The 15,324-nt window shown below is 35.8% G+C and overlaps 1 protein-coding gene across 1 annotated transcript in view; it reads right to left on the reverse strand.

Annotated features, from left to right (window-relative positions):
* Positions 1–1,510: 1,510 nt before the first annotated feature.
* The window catches only part of LOC144975646 (uncharacterized), a 23,511-nt gene continuing 9,697 nt past the window's right edge, over positions 1,511–15,324 (reverse strand). The window contains exons 3-6 of the mRNA XM_078919832.1: positions 10,390–10,413; positions 8,067–8,148; positions 3,926–4,044; positions 1,511–1,739 (exon numbers count right to left, since the gene is read on the reverse strand). Coding sequence (XP_078775958.1) covers positions 1,537–1,739; positions 3,926–4,044; positions 8,067–8,148; positions 10,390–10,413 — 428 coding nt within the window. The 3' untranslated portion in view covers positions 1,511–1,536. The remainder of the gene's footprint in view (positions 1,740–3,925; positions 4,045–8,066; positions 8,149–10,389; positions 10,414–15,324) is intronic.

Here is a 15,324-nt window from a genome sequence, read left to right on the forward strand (position 1 = left end):
CTTTAATTGTGATTCTAGAACCTTTTACTTTCCCATTTTCTTCCTTTTTACTGGCGCTGATATGACCTTAATGTGTTCCAAGTGTCGTAAAACCATTAAAAACAAAAACGAACCTTCCATAGTGGGCAAGGGGACACGTACTGTATCTTCTCTTCCCCTATATCTGTTTTCCAACTTGCTCTCTGTCTTTGTCTTGGAATGGAATTACCTGGTTTTGTCATAGCCTTGGCGGAAATCCTCGGCTGGGAGGGAACAGTTAAATGTATAGTTCTAATTTTGGGAGATGCTACTTTTCCCCCCTCTGTTATGTATTTTTAGTTATGCTTTTATGTTTTGGTTATATTCTGTACGCATTTGAGTATATTCCTCCTAGTGGAATCCTGTGCTGGTGTCTGGATGAGACTTTTAGTACACTGATACTGATAGCGTGCTCTTGAAATCTACATCTGATCCCTGCTCGAACCAATCCCTTTTGTCTTACTTTTTCATGGGTACCTTTACTTGTAATTCTATAATTTTTTTCATCTTCCCATTTTCTTCCATTTTAACTGGCTCTGAAATGACCTAATGTGTCTCAAGCGCTGTATAATGCTTAAAAAGAAACAAACTAAAAATTAATCTACACACTACGTCCAGAGTAAGGGTCCAAAAGGTCATTTTAGTACCAGCGCGACGTGGTGAACGAATTTCAGGTCAAAAACAAAAACATCAAATATCGGTACACAGAAAGGCCGATGGTAAACAACTCAGTGGAAAATCATTAAAAAGTTTTTAAAAAAGTAACAACGATTTTAAATGTGTATACTTTCTTTTGCTCGCAAGTATATAAACAAATATCATAGAATGGACAGAAATGAATGGAAGCGAGTAATACGATCCCATCAGCAGACGAGAGGATTGGGCAGACATTTAATTTGTCATCGCAGAGTGCGGGCAGCCAACGTCAATGAGGACGACGCTGGATAGTAATAGTAAATATAGACCATAATATCCCTATTATACAATACTATAAATTCTATGCTCAATCTATAAATTATCTAATCGATTTGAGTGTCTCCCTTGTCAGGAATTCCACATTGAGTCTAGGTTGGACTTTTTGTTGGTCTAAACCAAGATACGAGAAGTTTAGATTGCTCTTAGGATCTACTCCAACTAGCTCCTCTCTTTCTCTTAGTCTCACTTTTCTTTGGGCGCTCTCAAAGGTGTAACATTAGTTTTGGGAGATGATATCCCCTTGAGAACAAACAAACAATGGGTGAAAATATCAACATCTATTGATTATGTTTTCTCACCATCTTTCATTCAACCCCTCGTTTCTCCAATCCACTAACAATCGAACCTGAGAAAATTATTTGTCTTTGAAGAGGACAATAAAATAATAAATCTTCATTGATTAAATCTATTACTTAGTAGAACAACTATAATTTACCTTTTCTTTAAATTATCTTGTTAAATGTTAACAAAATTTGTTTTTAAAAGTAAAAAAAAAGAATGAACAAAATGCAAAAACCTCAGTTCAAAATTATTAATTTTTTATTATTTTGATAGCATGACAATAAATAAGGACATACAGGCTAATGTGATAGAGGCAATCGCGGCCATATTTCTGTTTATGGAGGCAGTGCTTGACGGAGTTGTTGCTTTTGTTGTGCCTAAATTTGACTGGGACCTCGGGTCTTGCCGCGATTTAGGATATGGGATCCCACTGAGATAGGTAGCTTTTAGCTCTGTAATTCTTTCTGTTAAAAATATGATAAAATAGAGAGGATATAATGCTTCTCAAATTTTACTTGGTAGATAAAAAAAAATATTCATTTATAGATAGTATGCGCTTGGCTAAGAAGCTCACAACATTGCCGTCCGGAAGTATAACGGAAGTATAACCGTGAATACAGTTTAGTGAGAATTACTTTTAAGGGGCGGTTTGGGTCTTTTCTAAAAAAAAATTAATTACCTATATTGGGCGGTTTTAATCATTCTGTATCGTCAATATACGTTAAAAAACAACATTTATGGTGAAAAATTTTAATTATCTGTGTTGATACCCATTTTGCGATCTAATTTGGGGGTCTGACATCAAAAAATATAACAATCTTGTGGCAAACGTTCCACAAAAACTAATGAAGGAATGACCTCCATATTCTTCCCTCTTGTCAACATTGTACCATAGTGTGTCACCATAGAGAGATTTTACGGCTTTAGCTTATGGAATTGTTATTAGATCATTACAAAGTTGAGAATCAAAATGTTATGACAAAATTTATGTAAAAAATTCAGATTTAGGATTATAATTTAAAATTCACAAATCTTATCAAAAAAAATCCTCTATGGTGACATAATACATTATCTCTGTGATAAATGTGGAAATTTTCACAATTTCATTGAATAGATTCTGAGAAACGTTTGACACAGTTTCCCATACCCTTAGAAAACTGACATATTGAGAAAATAGCAAAATTGCTTCCCGTTTTTCACACATTTCTTACTACCTGTACCATTTTCGACTGTGTTTTTCGTGCCTTTATAGTCTACTTTAAGAATTTGGACTTCAATTATATTATTTCTAAGATAATAAAATATCATTTTCCACCAAAATCTCAAAATCAAATTTTTGAAGGATTTTCCGAATAATTAGACCCAAACCTCCCCTTAAACGCGGATGGCAATAAGCAATAACAAAGACCTGAGTGACGTCAACTTCATACTATCTATGCTGCGCAATACACTAAACGTGCCCAAAGCGCTTTACAAAGGGTCCCTGGCCAGCATCTAAACTTAAACGTAGGACGAGACATAACGCATGTTAGGCGATAGTGTATTTTTTTCTACAAAATCGACGCTGTTAACGACCATGATACTCATTTTACACATGAGTAAGGTGAGAGAATGTGAGTAAAGAGCCTTTTCAAAGGACTCAACTATGAACCGCTCAGACCCAAACCCTGGACCTTCCAATCCGAAGGCAAGTGTCAAATCAGAAGATCACATAGCTCCACTTAAATACGCTTATCACATTGTATCACATGACTGAATAATATATTATAAAAAGGACTATTTTTGGTGTAAAGAAAACAAATCGATCAGCAAAGGTTTACCCCAAAAGGAACCATTCTATAATATTAGTTCATGTAAGACTGCTCGTAAAGTGATACGTGGTACTTATGTCAAGTTATTAATTCTTGTAGAGGAGGGAAAACAACGATGTGATGGTTATGTGATGGCTTAGGCGTGTGTGACGAATGATTAGGAACCAAATGCCCCTCTCAGTACTGAGCGCTGATGTATTCTTCAAGGAAGGGAGAAGCCACTTTGGATTAGATCTAGAACAATGGGATATGTTTGCAAGGCCTGACACGGTCTGAGCTGGGTTAGCTCAAGAAAAGAATGTCTGGCAGAGAGAAGGTGTCACCTCGTGGACACTTGGATGAGGTCTTCTGACATCCCATGACAAGCGGAGAGGTAACTTTACTGTCTTCTGTCCCCTCTCCCCCCCCCCCCCCCCCCAACCCGCCTCCTTATTTCGGTTTTCCTTTTCCATGTAATTCTCAGTCTTTGTTCTGGATTCAGATTTCTTTAATAATTTTCCTGGTCCATGGGGATCTTTAGCTGAGGGGGAAGCCGTCATTAATTTTTTTTTTTTTAAAGAGAAATGGAGAGAGAGAGAGAGAGAGAGAGAGAGAGAGAGAGAGAGAGAGAGAGAGCAGAGAAGAGAGAGAGAGAGAGAGAGAGAGAGAGAGAGAGAGAGGGAGAGAGGAGGAGAGGAGAGACAGAGAGAGGGGAAAACAGAGAGAGAGAGAGAGAGAGAGAGAGAGAGAGAGAGAGAGAGAGAGACCTTCATAGTTATGATTACTTTCGATATGCTCTATCTTTCAAACTCCTTGTGAGCCTAGAAATGAACTAATTTTTTTCCCTTTCCAACGCTTACCACATCTTAACCCTTTCTCAGCCAGTCCCATTTCAACCGTGTGAAAAGACTGGATTTTGACATCCAAGGGTAGATTGCAATCAAGCTCCAGGAGACACCGCACGAATATGGCCACATCACTGAAAATACAATAAGGGTATTTATTTTTGATATTGATTAATATTATCAGATTATTAAACTACCTATCTATTTATCTATCTACTATCTTATTATTCATTTATAGTTATTCTATTGGTTACTTAATATTTTTTAAATTGTCACCTTTATCATCTTCTTCATGATTACCATCGTCATCTCATCATCATCGTCATAATAATAATAATAATAATAATAATAATAATAATAATAATAATAATAATAATAATAATAATAATAATAATAATAAAAGAAGAGAAGAAGAATAAGAATAAGAATAAGATATATCATCATATCATCATCATCATCATCATCATCATCATCGCCATCATCATCATACATCATCATCTCTCATCATCACCCTCTATCATCATCTAATATCCACCACACCACAACCACCACCACACACTCATCCATACATACATCATACACTCTATACATACTATACATACATCTACTCTACTACTATACTACTCATACTACTACACTATACTCTATTAACTACTACTCTACTACTACTCTACTACTACACTACTACTAACTACTACACTACACTACTACTACTACTACTACTACTACTACTACTACTACTACTACTACTACTACTACTACTACTACTACTACTACTACTACTACTACTACTACTACTGAGACAAACAAAAATTTGTTGGCGCTTTTTCGCCAAAATTACAAAGCTTCAGTAGTACTTTACAGTTTTCCTTGTAAGAGACATGCAGTTAGACGATAGTACCGATTTCGGGCCAGCATTGCTCTGTTTTACCCCAGGCAGACCTCAAATTTTATCGCCCATCTCCGGTAAACATGACGAAAAGGTGACCTTATCTCCTGCTCAAGATTTCAAATCAATTTTGTTTCGTAATACGGCTTGTTTTGAAAATTAATTATAAGCACACATTATGACTTGAGGCTTTAATTATTTTAATGACATTGATTATATACGAAATATCTTGGAAATATGGGGTTACTCTGCGCCATCTTACAAATAAATAAAATGTGAACATATATCACATATTATGTAAAAGTAACTTTACACTTGTTTGAGTCAATTCATTTGAGTTTTAAGAGGTGGGATAAAATTGGACAAAAGTAATATCACAGAATCAAGCAATATCTTTAATATATGTGGTTAAATTTTATCAGCATACATGCATAATCATAAAAGTAACGACGATCCGAAGAACGCATGTTGGGTTGCCCTGCTTCGGAAAAAGGGAAAAAATTTGACTCAACAAAGCCAGTACTGCGTATGTCATCACGATTTCCTATCACTGCTCGTACACGACTCCCTATAGAGTTTATCAAGGAAGACTATTGTTTTGAATGCGTGACCTAAATTTTATGGTTGCCGTCTGCTATTGTTAGATGTTTTGCACACGTCACATGGTGTTTTCCAATTTTAAATAGGACAGCGATCATGTGATAGATAGGTCTAAGTCTAAGTCCAAAATGATTTGCTGAAGCTCTCTATTATGTCATCTATTGTGACGCATTACTTCCTGCTTCAACAATGGTCCAAAGCTCGTAAGCATTCCTTGCTTTGCACTGTTTTACCCTCGTGGATCTTATTTGGAGATCGCAGAGGTTCTCAATAAGATTGGAGTCTGGATTTACAGCAGGCCACTCGAGCACCAGTTTTATTCTCAGTTCGTTGAAGTTACACAGAAAACCTTCTCGCTCTGAGTCCAGCAGTTTTAAGTCTTCCTAATATTGTGCAACTTGAACTGTTATTTTTACAGCTATGTCAGAAGCATAACAGAGGGGTTGGTTTTTCTGTCGAGTAAATGTTTGATCATCATTGACCGTTGTTACTCTGGGTTAATCTGTCCGCCTGTGATCCCTCAAATGCCCTTTCATTGTTGAACTTTGCGATACTAGAATAGCAGGTAGGTATTTCATTGAAAAGCTGTACAGCCTCAGCCACTGGCCGTTTAGCATGAAGATTACCTCTCTACAGGGCTTAGTTTCGGCATGTTTCGTTTCGTGAGTAAAATAATTAAAGTAACTACAAAATAATTTCACAAAGATAATATTCTTTTGCTTTAAATCAGCAGGTAACCTATGAGCAGTAGAAGGCAACATGGCATTGTTCATTCATGGTTGATGCAAAAGGGTTCTGTTTCGAGAATATAAGAACTTGAATTTTCACGATTGTCCCTGTAGCATTCTTTATATTTCCTTCTATGTGTCATTTCGGAAATTAAAATATCAAGCTGTCTAGCAAAAATGTTAACCATCTCCGATATGACTGACCGATTGCAATATAACAAAGAATGCATGTGGTTTAATCAATACCATTTTAGGTGATATAAAGTTTATTGACTCTAACACATAGCTAAACAATAGCAATTTAGCGCATAAAAACCTATGGTCAAGAAAACACGCAGACTAGTCAGCAGGCCCAAGGTCACCACCAGGTCCAACTCGCATTTCTTGCTCATCATGGGCTCGTTGAAGGAGGTTCTGTGACACTTCTGCACGCTGTGCCTGATGGTCTTCTGTCAGCTGTTTCGGGACCCACAGAGCGGAAACTGTCCTAAAGTCCAATTGCTTGATTATTCTTTCAACAGCAGATTTTGACATTTCAAGTCCAAGGGCAATTTCGCGAACGTTCAGTCTCCTGTCTTCACGACCCAGGGTCTCAACACGTTGGACATTTTGATTTGAATTGGCAGATGGAGGTCGCCCCTGTGCGTTGCTTATCATGCACATTTGATCGACCTTGTTGAAACTCATTGAACCAGAAAACTACTTGTTTGAACCTCATCACAGATTCTCCATACACGCTTACCAAATCTGGATGGATTTCAGAAGGACAATTGCCTTTTCAGCAAAAAAAAAAAACCTTATTACAGCTCGAACTTCTTCTTTGGACCACTCAGTTATTGGAGTAGCCATCCTTGTTTTTATGCAGATCAGAATCTTGTTCATCAATAGTGCTGAAACGTTCAGCACTGATGCACAACAAAATTATCTTTAATCTCCGGTTTACAGAGTTCGAATACCATCATTGGTTCAGGAGATATGGCTCTACTTGCCTTATTTCTGGGACAGCCCTCGTATATATAACTCAAGCTCAATGCACTTGACAATGCTTCTTTGTTTGTTCCATTGCAATGCATTTAGAATCATTTTACTAGTATGAACTCTTAAATTCGTCTCTGTTTGCCTACTCATCACACCTGGGTCGAGTGGGGTAATATATGCAAAATGCTTTAACCATGGACACAATGCTTTCATTGTCATCCACCTGATTACTGACTACGCACAAAACAGGAATTTATGATAAAACGAGACATCATACACCAAGCCACCGACGACACAATCAAAATAAACTCAATGTGTTTCAAAATAATATGGCGGAGTTATTTTGCGCTTTTCAATACTAACGCATTGTGATGGCCGAACCAAAGACTATTGAATAGAGGGTTTATCCAACTTTGATTTGTTATTTATATCAGCGCTGTGTTTATGGACGGAAAAATTCGGTCCCTCATGTGGGGCGGGGACGCCAGCCGTCTTCTTGAAACTGGGAGAAAAGTTGCCGGGCGACTTGTAAATGAAAGCATTGAGTGGCAGCCAACAGACAAGTAAGGCCTATGACCTGTCTAACGGCAGCAAGCTTTCACCCGTGGGGCCTCATCGTGGCCTTCGTAAAGTTTTGGCCTGATACTGACCAAAAAATGACGTCAAAACGCCAGTCTTTTGCCACAAAAGAAAACAATCGTGAGTTGTATTCAATAGTTCAACTAATGAAATAACTTGTTTCCATGAGCTCTACTAATGACAACTCAATAAACGGTGCAAAAACCAAATAATGACGTCAACCTGCCAGTCCTTTTGGATTTCAGTGTCAGGCTATAACATAACGATGGATACGGCCTCATCCGCTTGAATTTGCTTGAATTATATATATAATGAGTGACTATATATATAATGCTGCTTGATAACTTTTGAAATACCATGTTTAATTAATGTGTCTACTTACTGACATATTTCCTTCTCAGTCGTGTGTTGTTTGACATCTTTTATGTAAATGCTAAGACATCTACTCAGACCATCATAGCATACTGTAAAAACAACAATTATAAATAAATAAATAAATAAATAAATAAATAAATAGATAAATATATATATATATATATAATATATATATATATATATATATATATATATATATATTGAATCGTGTTGGATACAAATATGGTACGAAAAGTACTCGACATGTAGCACTGGAACGAAATATTATTTTAATATTTACCACAATGTTGGAGTCAGTCTTCATCGATGTTTAAGGCATTTTCAGCCATCGTCAGGACTGTGTGTTACATCAGTTTGATTTGTAACACATAGTCCTGAAGATGGCTGAAAATGCCTGAAACATCGATGTAGACTGACCCCAACATTGTTGTAAATATGAAAATAAAAAAATTATATATATATATATATATATATATATATATATATATATATATATATATATATATATATATATATATATATATATATATATATCACCCACGCAAAAGCATTCTTTTTTCCTTTTTAGCATCATCTTACATCCCCTGTCAATTTGTAAAACATTTCAATTCATGATGTTGTCAATGATGACAAAGCTTTTCTTTCATTAAGAATAAATTTCGTTTCTATGATGTCAAAATAGATATCTGAAGCAAATGAAAATTAATTGAGATTACTGTAAAGGGAATGATAAAAATGATGATGATGATGATATGATAATAATAATAATATAATAAAAATGATAATAATAAAGATATAATAAAAATAATAATATTAATCATACTAATAATAATAATACTAATAATAATAATAATAATAATAATAATAATAATAATAATAATAATAATAATAATAATAATAATAATAATAATAATAATAACAATAATAATAACCTGTATATCACTGGTTCAAGTCTCGCTCTTGGCAGAACAAAGTCGAGTCCTTGAAAATGACTCTTTACTTAAATTCTCTCATCGAACTCGGGTGTAAAATGAGTACCTGTCCGTTGCCAGCGATTTCTCTAACATTAAATAAATGTAATATCGTCATCTCTCGTCCTACACGGCAAGTGTTGCGTTTGACTTGGAACACTTTGTACAGCGCTTTGATTGAGCCCGAATAGTGAATATTGCTCTTTATAAAGCCTCGATTTGTTTTCTTTATTTTTGTTTTGTTTTGTTTTGTTTTTTAAGGTTTTTGTTTTTGCTTTGTTTTTGTTTTGGAATTTCATTTTAATGATCTGTCAAAAATTTGTAACCCGCCACCTCTGTCTGGTATTTTATCGGGGTGATCCATTTACTGTAAATTGAAATTAAATTCGATATAATCAGAATTATGAATTGTTTTTTTCGAATGTTTATCACTTCAAGAATATTTCTTTCTTTCCTTTAGATTGCACATATCTAAATTTAAGCTAAGTAATAATATGGACTCAAAGTTCAATTCTCATCATCCAAATCATAGATAATAATGTGAAATTGAATGTAAGCTTCAATTTAATTACAAAAACTACGCCTCTACCACATTATCTCATTCATCTGTGGTGTTTCATTCATCCTGATTTGTTGATAAAGGGGAAACCCGAAACGTTCATTTGATATGTTTTTGTAATTAAATTGAAGCTTACATTCAATTTCACATTAGTATCTATTTCTTCGAGCTTCGAGCAGCAACATTTACATCATCCAAATCATCACCACGAATATCATTTTGAGGCGATGAATCACTGTTTGATTGATGCTGGCGAGTGGGTGTTGGGAACAAAGTTCGAATTCCAATACGCAAGAGTGTAAAAAATCGTTTATTCCACCCCTCAATCAATGGGAGCGATCTATATTCATGTTTTCGTCCAACCAGGTCATCAATCACATGATTTGTTGCACTCCAAAGATTGGATATTTCTTAACAAATGTAAACACGCTGCTTTGTTTACAAATGTTATAAACATACCCATGTGTCAAGCTGAATCAAATGACCAAAGGTGAAGTTAGATATTTAAAAAGCTGTGAACACTTTTCACTAAGTGGGTCACTTTGAGCACATTTTGCAATGTGACCAATGACCTCGAGCACATGGAAAGTTAATATAGATCATGTCCATTCCGATTTTGTGATCTTTGAAGAAAGGCATGTTCAAAAACACTTAAATAATGCTTCTTTTTAAAGTATCAAATTTTTAGTGAAATTTAATGATTTATAATCTGACGTCACATAGTATTATTGTAAACATGGTATTATTACCCGTTACCGTAACTATTTTAGGAGAGGGTAGAATAAAGAGTTGTATCTCACCCTTTGAGTATTTCGTGCCATCACCTGAAATGAGAGAATAAGAGTTTTATTTCAATTAACCAGTAGATTTTTGACCAATCAAAACATGGAATTTGTGACACACCCTCACACGTGCTCGGACAAACATATTTGCTTGTTTATAAACAAAACGTGAATGAAATCGACCAATCACTGATCATTGTTATTGTCTATATACCGCCAAATGGGTGACTAGTTGTCACACGATTTTCTCGATCAGATAATAAACGTTTAAATTTACACATAGTTTTCTGTGTTAGTTCTATTGATCAAGCAGTTGAACGGCGGATATTTTACTTAAACATCATCGATAGTAAAATCTGTGTAGTTTGCTGTGTCTACCAATCACTGCCATTGTTTACATTATGACGATTGTCCGAGAGGCGTGGTTATCTACGTGTCTATTGATTTAACTAGCTAACTGTCGTAATCTGGAAAAAACATGCATTAAATAATTTGGCCAGAAAACTCGTTTCTTTTCTCGATCGATTCAAATAAACTTCACCTTTGCATAAATTATTAAACCTGGGACTTTACGAAATACACATTTTTCCAGAGTTCGGCAAGTTCCTTACCATACATTTTCAGAATTTTACCCAAAATTTTACACCCACCCTAATCAAAAATATTTTTATGTATTCAAACAGAGAAGCAAAAAGCACATTCTATAATATACTATTCTTCAGCAAAATACACGCGACAAGACAATGTCAAGTTTTTATAGCTATAACAAAATTTCTCTTTAAATGCTTTGATGTAGAAAAGAAATCAGAATGAGAAAATTGTTGGTTGCATCGTAAGGAATGTGACGATTTCTCTGTGGTTGGTAAGGAGAGGATTGTTTGCTTGTTTTGTTTTTAAGGGTTTTACGGCACTTGCTACACATTAAGGTCATATCAGCGCCAGTAAAAAGGAAGAAAATGGGATAGTAAAAAGTTTAAGAATTACAATTAAATCACCCAAGAAAAGGTAAGACAAAGGGGAATTGGTTCAAATAAGAAGCAGGTGTAGATTCCATGAGCACACTATCAAAGTACTTAGTTTGAGATCACTAAAAGTCTCATCCAGGCATAAGCACAAGTCCCCACTTAGAGGAATACGCTCAAATGTTTTACAAATCGTATATAATATAAAGAAAACATAATGCAATGCATAACAGAGAGAAGATTTACCAGGAGAAAATAATAATAATAATAATAATAATAATAATAATAATAATAATAATAATAATAATAATAATAATAATAATAATAATAATAATAATAATAATAATAATAATAATAATAAATGGCATTTATATAGAGCTTTACTCCGTTGTCACAGGCTCTAAGCGCTTTACAGTGATATAAAACAAAACATATTACAGTGAGACAAGTGTGAAGGAAACGTGATACGATTTCAATTTACCAACAACAAAATATGAAAATAATATTGCAACATTATGACGTAAAAAAATAAAACTTTAAGCGAGATTTGAACGTTGTCAACGAATCTCACGTGTGACGGGAGAGAGTTCCAAAAATGGGGGGCCGAAAATTGAAAAGACTGTTCACCTATTTTACGCAATGGCTTAGGTTTGACAAGGATTGATTGGTCATTGCTTGACCTCAAGTTTCTATTGGGGACATATATGTTTAGAAGGTCTTTAATATAGGAGGGATTGTTCGTGCTCAGGGATTTGTAGACAACAGTACAAATCTTATAGGCAACTTTTTTTTCAACAGGAAGCCAATGTAACTCACGGAGAAGAAGAGTTGCTGACGGGTATTTTTTGTTATTGCGTACAATGAGCCTGGCTGCGTTATTTTGAGCAACCTGAAGTTTGCTAGTTTTGTCTTTAGCTAAATTCGCCCAAAGGGAGTTACAATAGTCCAATTTAGATAAAACCAGGGAATTAATTAAAAGTTCTGTTATATGCTTCGGTATTAAATTACGAATTTTGCATATTCTTTTCATTTCTATGTACATAGATTGTATGGTGTTATTCACGTGGCTTGTCATGGAAAGATCTTTATCAATGATGACGCCAAGGTTTTTGCTTTATTTGAAAATTCTATTGTGCTATTTCCGAGAGTAATAGGTGATTTATTTGCCTGTTTAAGGATACTCGGCCTTCCACACATTAAAATCTCAGTTTTACTATCATTTAATTTTAACTTATTGTGGTACAGCCAAGATTTAATCTCATTAAAACAGCTCGTAATTCGTTGTATTAAGAACTGTAAATTACTAAGGGGTGTTGAATCATATATTTGCGTATCATCTGCATAAAAATGATAACTCAGATTGAATCTGGATATCACACTAGAAAGGGGCTGCATATATACAGTAAAAAGGACAGGGCCAAGAACAGAGCCTTGTGGCACTCCAAAATTTAGTAAAACTTGTTCTGACTGAACACCATTCACCACGACAGTCTGCCATCGATCCTGTAAATATGATGTAAACCATTTAAGGGCAATTCCTTTTATGCCGAACGTATTTTCTAGTCTTCTTAACAAAATGTCATGGTCAATGGTGTCAAAGGCAGCTGAAAGATCTAAAAGGCATAATACATTGATATTGTTAGCATCAGCATTACATAACAAGTCATTAAAGATTTTAAGAAGCGCCGTTTCAGTACTGTGTTGATGTTTGTAGGCTGACTGAAAGGGTTGTTCCAAACTGTTGTTCTTAAGATGAGATGTTAATTGTGTGAGAACTACCTTCTCCAAAAGTTTTGACAAAAAAGGTAAATTTGATACAGGACGATAATTGTTTAATATATTGTGGTCCAGTGATGGTTTCTTCAGAAGTGGTTTGACGAGGGCACTTTTAAAGCACGATGGAACTTCGCCAGTCAGTATGGATGTATTTATGATTGATGTAATGGATGGTAATAATGTATCGATGGAGCTGGCCAAAAGCTGTGCTGGTAGGGGATCAAGGTCGCAGGATTTAATGGGGGCTTTTTTATCAACTCGTTTATGAAACTATGTGAAACTGGTTGGAACTTGTCTAAAGGGGTACCACAGAATGTATTTGTATCTATAAATGGTTCATGCCGATCTAGTTCTGAACGAATGTTATGGATTTTGTCTTTTAAAAAGTTGACAAATGTGTTTGGCAAGTCTCTTTGATTGGTTGTAGATGGTAATGAAGTGCATCTTTCACGTCCAAGTAGATCATTGCAGATGTTAAATAATTGTTTACAAGATTTAGAAGTTTCGAATTTTGAAAGAAAATAAAGTGGTCTTTGCCTTTTTTATTGTTGTCTTCCAGGCACGAAATGCGTTCTTGAATATTTCACGATGAATCGTAAGGCCTGATGTTTTCAGCAGTCTTTCTGCTCTCCGACACTTTGTTTTAGCTTCTTTAACGTCCGACGTATACCACAGAGCATACTTGCGGTTGGTGACGGTCCTTGTTTGGAATGCCGCATGTTTGTCAAGCGTTTCGATGAGACAACTATTCCATTGGTCTGGAGAAATCATTGAATTTTTAGTAAGTTTTGTTTCTAAATCGCCTCTGAAATTGTCCAAATTAATGCCTTTAATGTTTCTGGTTGATGTGGTGGTGGTTTTTTGGCATGGTTTTGAAACGTCAAGATTGGAAGAAATGAGGGAGTGGTCCGAACAGGGGAGATAATCGACGGTGGCGTTGGTTTTTTGGAACTCTGAATTTTCTACAATTACCCAATCTAAAATATGACCAGCAGAGTGGGTTGGCGTTGTTACGATCTGGCACATGTTGTTCTCCGATAATGACTTGTGCAATTTAGCGGTGTCTGTGACGTTGTCGAAGTGAAAATTAAAGTCGCCGATATCATTTCCCAAAACTAACTATACATTTGACTGTTTCCCTCTCAGCTAGAGTTTCCGGCCAGGGCCAGGACAAAACCAAGTAGTTTCATTCCAAGACACAGGCAGAGGGTGAGTTGGAAGACAGATATAAGGGGATAGAAGACACAGTAAGTGTCTCCCTGCCAACTATGTGAGGTCAGGAACCCCAACCAGAAGGAGAGGATTAACCGGTTACCAAATCAGATCACTATTCACTGCCCCAACATCCTGTTAAAATTCATTTCAAATACCTAAAATGTGTAGTACATTCGAACATAACATACTCTGGCTTATGCTTATGCCATTAGGGAATAAAAGCGGGATGTAAAAAAACTGAATCCACTCTCATTAGTAGTGTAAAGCCACTCTACCGGAGAATGGACACATACCTTGTGTAATTGATCTTCAAGTTTTAGAATTATGGCATGTTATTTTCTAGTCTAAATATATGCTAATCGTCAATATTGCAGGGCACAGTAGAAGGCTGCCGAAGAAGAGGAGACAGAGGAAAGTGTGGCAGGACAACATTAAAGATTGGACAGGATTGACGTGGAACAATCTAATGAGGAAGGCCCAAGACCGTGATGAGTGGCGTCGAATCGTGAAGTCTGCATCCCGAGAGTCGCCCCGACGACCAACCGGTCATGGGATAGAGTGAGTGAATCGTCAATAAAGATCATCCATCTTCGCACTTTTACGTCCCGTCATCTTAAGAATCTGCCTATACATCCTGCCACTAAACTTGTTATGCCACCGTATGATTCAAGATGTAATCTATGTATTATTAGTCCTCCTAAGGACTGGGTACATACATACACACACACATACAAACACACTTTTTTCAAGGAATTTGGAACCGGAAAAGTAGAAGATGTGACGTGCTGACTTCTCTGCCATATTGAAATTAACTGAGCTTCAGTATACACACACATACACACACATACACACACATACACACACACACACACACACGACACGCATATATACACACATATAGAATTTTGGTCTTGAACTCTGTGTCTGAGAATACGAAACGCTACAAATGCCAAGAGAATAATTCTATCACAACCCTAGGCGTTCAAATCAACCCAATGTC

Source organism: Berghia stephanieae, chromosome 6, assembly GCF_034508935.2.
Source record: "Berghia stephanieae isolate SIO BIC M18660-M18661 chromosome 6, UCSD_Bste_1.3, whole genome shotgun sequence".
Classification (NCBI taxonomy): domain Eukaryota; kingdom Metazoa; phylum Mollusca; class Gastropoda; order Nudibranchia; family Aeolidiidae; genus Berghia; species Berghia stephanieae.